The 2,221-nt window shown below is 56.4% G+C and overlaps 1 protein-coding gene across 1 annotated transcript in view; it reads right to left on the bottom strand.

Moving 5' to 3' along the window:
• Positions 1-773, bottom strand: part of LAMC2 (laminin, gamma 2) — a gene marked incomplete at its 5' end in the record, with an annotated part of 14,305 nt that extends 13,532 nt beyond the window's left edge. The window contains one exon of the mRNA XM_010140216.1: positions 510-773. Within this exon, the coding sequence (XP_010138518.1) occupies positions 510-773 (264 nt within the window). The remainder of the gene's footprint in view (positions 1-509) is intronic.
• Positions 774-2,221: the final 1,448 nt, after the last annotated feature.

The raw sequence follows: 2,221 nt of genomic DNA, 5'->3' as shown, positions 1-2,221 counted from the left end.
AGAAATGCGTCACTGTGAGGGTGGATGGGCCCTGGAACAGGCTGCCCAGAGAAGCTGTGGATGCCCCATCCCTGGAAGCATTCAAGGACAGGTTGGATGGGGCTCTGACAACCTGATCTAGTAGGTGTCCCTGCCCATGGCAGGGGTGTTGGACTAGGCGATCTTTGAAGGTCCCTTCCAATCCAAACCATTCTGTGATTATTTGGGGGGGCACATGCCTGGATTCTTGAAGCCTAGATTCAACCTGGAGCTGTCGAGGGATTCAAAACTCCCCAAGTACCAAGCAGTGAAGCACCCAGGAGGAGACGCTCCTACAGACTTGGCGCAGCAACACAGTACTAGGCCCTGGTACCTCCATGGATAATCCCACCTGGAGCCAAGCTCCTTCTGCAATGCTCTGGTCCAGTGTGCAGGAAGCTGGAGCCTGACCTAGCCCATGTGCTCAGGCACTTTAAACCCCCCTACACCCCTGACCCGACCCCACCCCATCCCAGCAGGAGGCTACATACCCTGGGGGTGGCAGTGGCAGGGCAGGCAGCAGCCCTCATCCCGCTGACGGAAGAAGCCCTCCTTGCAGCGCTCACAGTGGGCTCCCTCCGTGTTGCCCAGGCAGCCAAGGCAGCGGTAGCCGTTCCCTGTCTCCCTCAGGAGGTGCCAGTCGAAGACACATTGCCTGGACATCCCATTGCAGTCACACACTGGGGAGAGGAGAGAGACTTCAAATGATGCTCTAGAGTTGAGGGCACCAGCTATGAAGCTGTAAACCCCTGGCCCTGATGGCCAAAGAACACACTCAGGCAATGCAAACCTCCTCTTCTTCCTCTGCTAATAGCAAGCCCTATCCCTATGCTTGTCCCCACGTCTGTTTCCATCAGCCACCCCTGAGCCACCGGTGCCCACATTGTCCTCTGCATCCCGCCCCTTTGGAGCGGTGCCTGATTTCACTGGTGACACAGCTCAGGATAGGCAAATCCCCTGAGCCAAGCAGCCCCGTTCCACAGCGCAGCGTGGCCAGGGATGTTCCCCATCCTTTCAGAGGCCTTCCAACCCAACAAGGTCTTTGAGTAAACAGAGAGGGCAAAAAAACAAACAACAACAAACCTTGACCAAAGCACAGGGAATTGTATGGAAACTTCAGGGAAAAGGGAAGGATCCCTGTGGTTGCGTTTTGCTTCACCCGGCCTCTGACCAGGAGTGAGCTCAAAAGGCAAAGCTCAACCAAATTCCATGAGGTCCCTCCATCCACGTCTGCAGTGCAAGTGTCCTCCCAGCCAAGCACAAGGTTGGTGAGGAGTAGTTTGTGACAGAGGAGCTTGGCAGAAGCGTGTCAGCCAAGAGGCAGAGTTAAAAAAATCCTGAGGTTTTGGCAGGAGGTCATTTCACCCCACCTCACCAGGAAGAAAAGCTGCAGCTGCCCACATTGCTGCATGACGGACACCAGGAAGGACAGGAATGAGATTTTGTATCCCACTACAGCCAGGACAGACAGGACCTCCGGAGAGCGGACTGGCAGGTATCTCACCAGACGTGCCTGTCCCAGCACTCTTCTTCATGCCTTGCCCAGGTCTTCTCTTGAAGCCACTTTCATCCACTTGCCAAACCCTCAGTGGCAAGTACTAGAGCGTTTAAACCTGAGGACCTTTATTTCAGACAAGTCCCTCAGTGCTCCCGAGAAGGGCAGACATAGTTCAGAGCAAGGTTCCAAAGACAGGCAGGAGAAGGACACACCCTGAGGGAAAAAGCAGGGTCTGGAGGAGTGCAGAGCCTGCTGAGAGCTGCTCCAAACACTGACGCTGCCATGGGATCCCCAACCTCCTTCTGAGAAACTCAGCTCAGTGATGGTCTCTCTGGGACAGGAAAAGTGGTCCCCAGCTGCCCCACCCCACCCCAGATCACCCCTGACAGAACAGTGAGGTGGGGGAAATCCAGAAGCAAGCAGGAACCCAGAGCATGGACGCAGAGATCGGGTTGTGCTCGATACATGTGGAGGCTCCTCCTTCCCAGCACCTTCTGGCACAGCTTAGCCCAAGGGTACAAGGTCCCTATCCTCTGCCTCTGTGATTCCTGGGCACAGGAGAAGCCTCCTGTGCTCACCACCCAAGCATGCAACGCCCTGCGGTCACACCTGGGCACCGCCCGCCGCCCCTGCACACCCATCAGCGCCTGCATACCAGACAGAGGCACTCAGCAAGCGGCAGCCGAGCTGCTGCCAAGGAGAGAG

The sequence above is a fragment of the Buceros rhinoceros genome, unplaced genomic scaffold (assembly GCF_000710305.1).
Source record: "Buceros rhinoceros silvestris isolate BGI_N320 unplaced genomic scaffold, ASM71030v1 scaffold15067, whole genome shotgun sequence".
Classification (NCBI taxonomy): domain Eukaryota; kingdom Metazoa; phylum Chordata; class Aves; order Bucerotiformes; family Bucerotidae; genus Buceros; species Buceros rhinoceros.
Note: the sequence above shows the minus strand (reverse complement) of the source record. Positions and strands in the feature narration are given on the sequence as shown.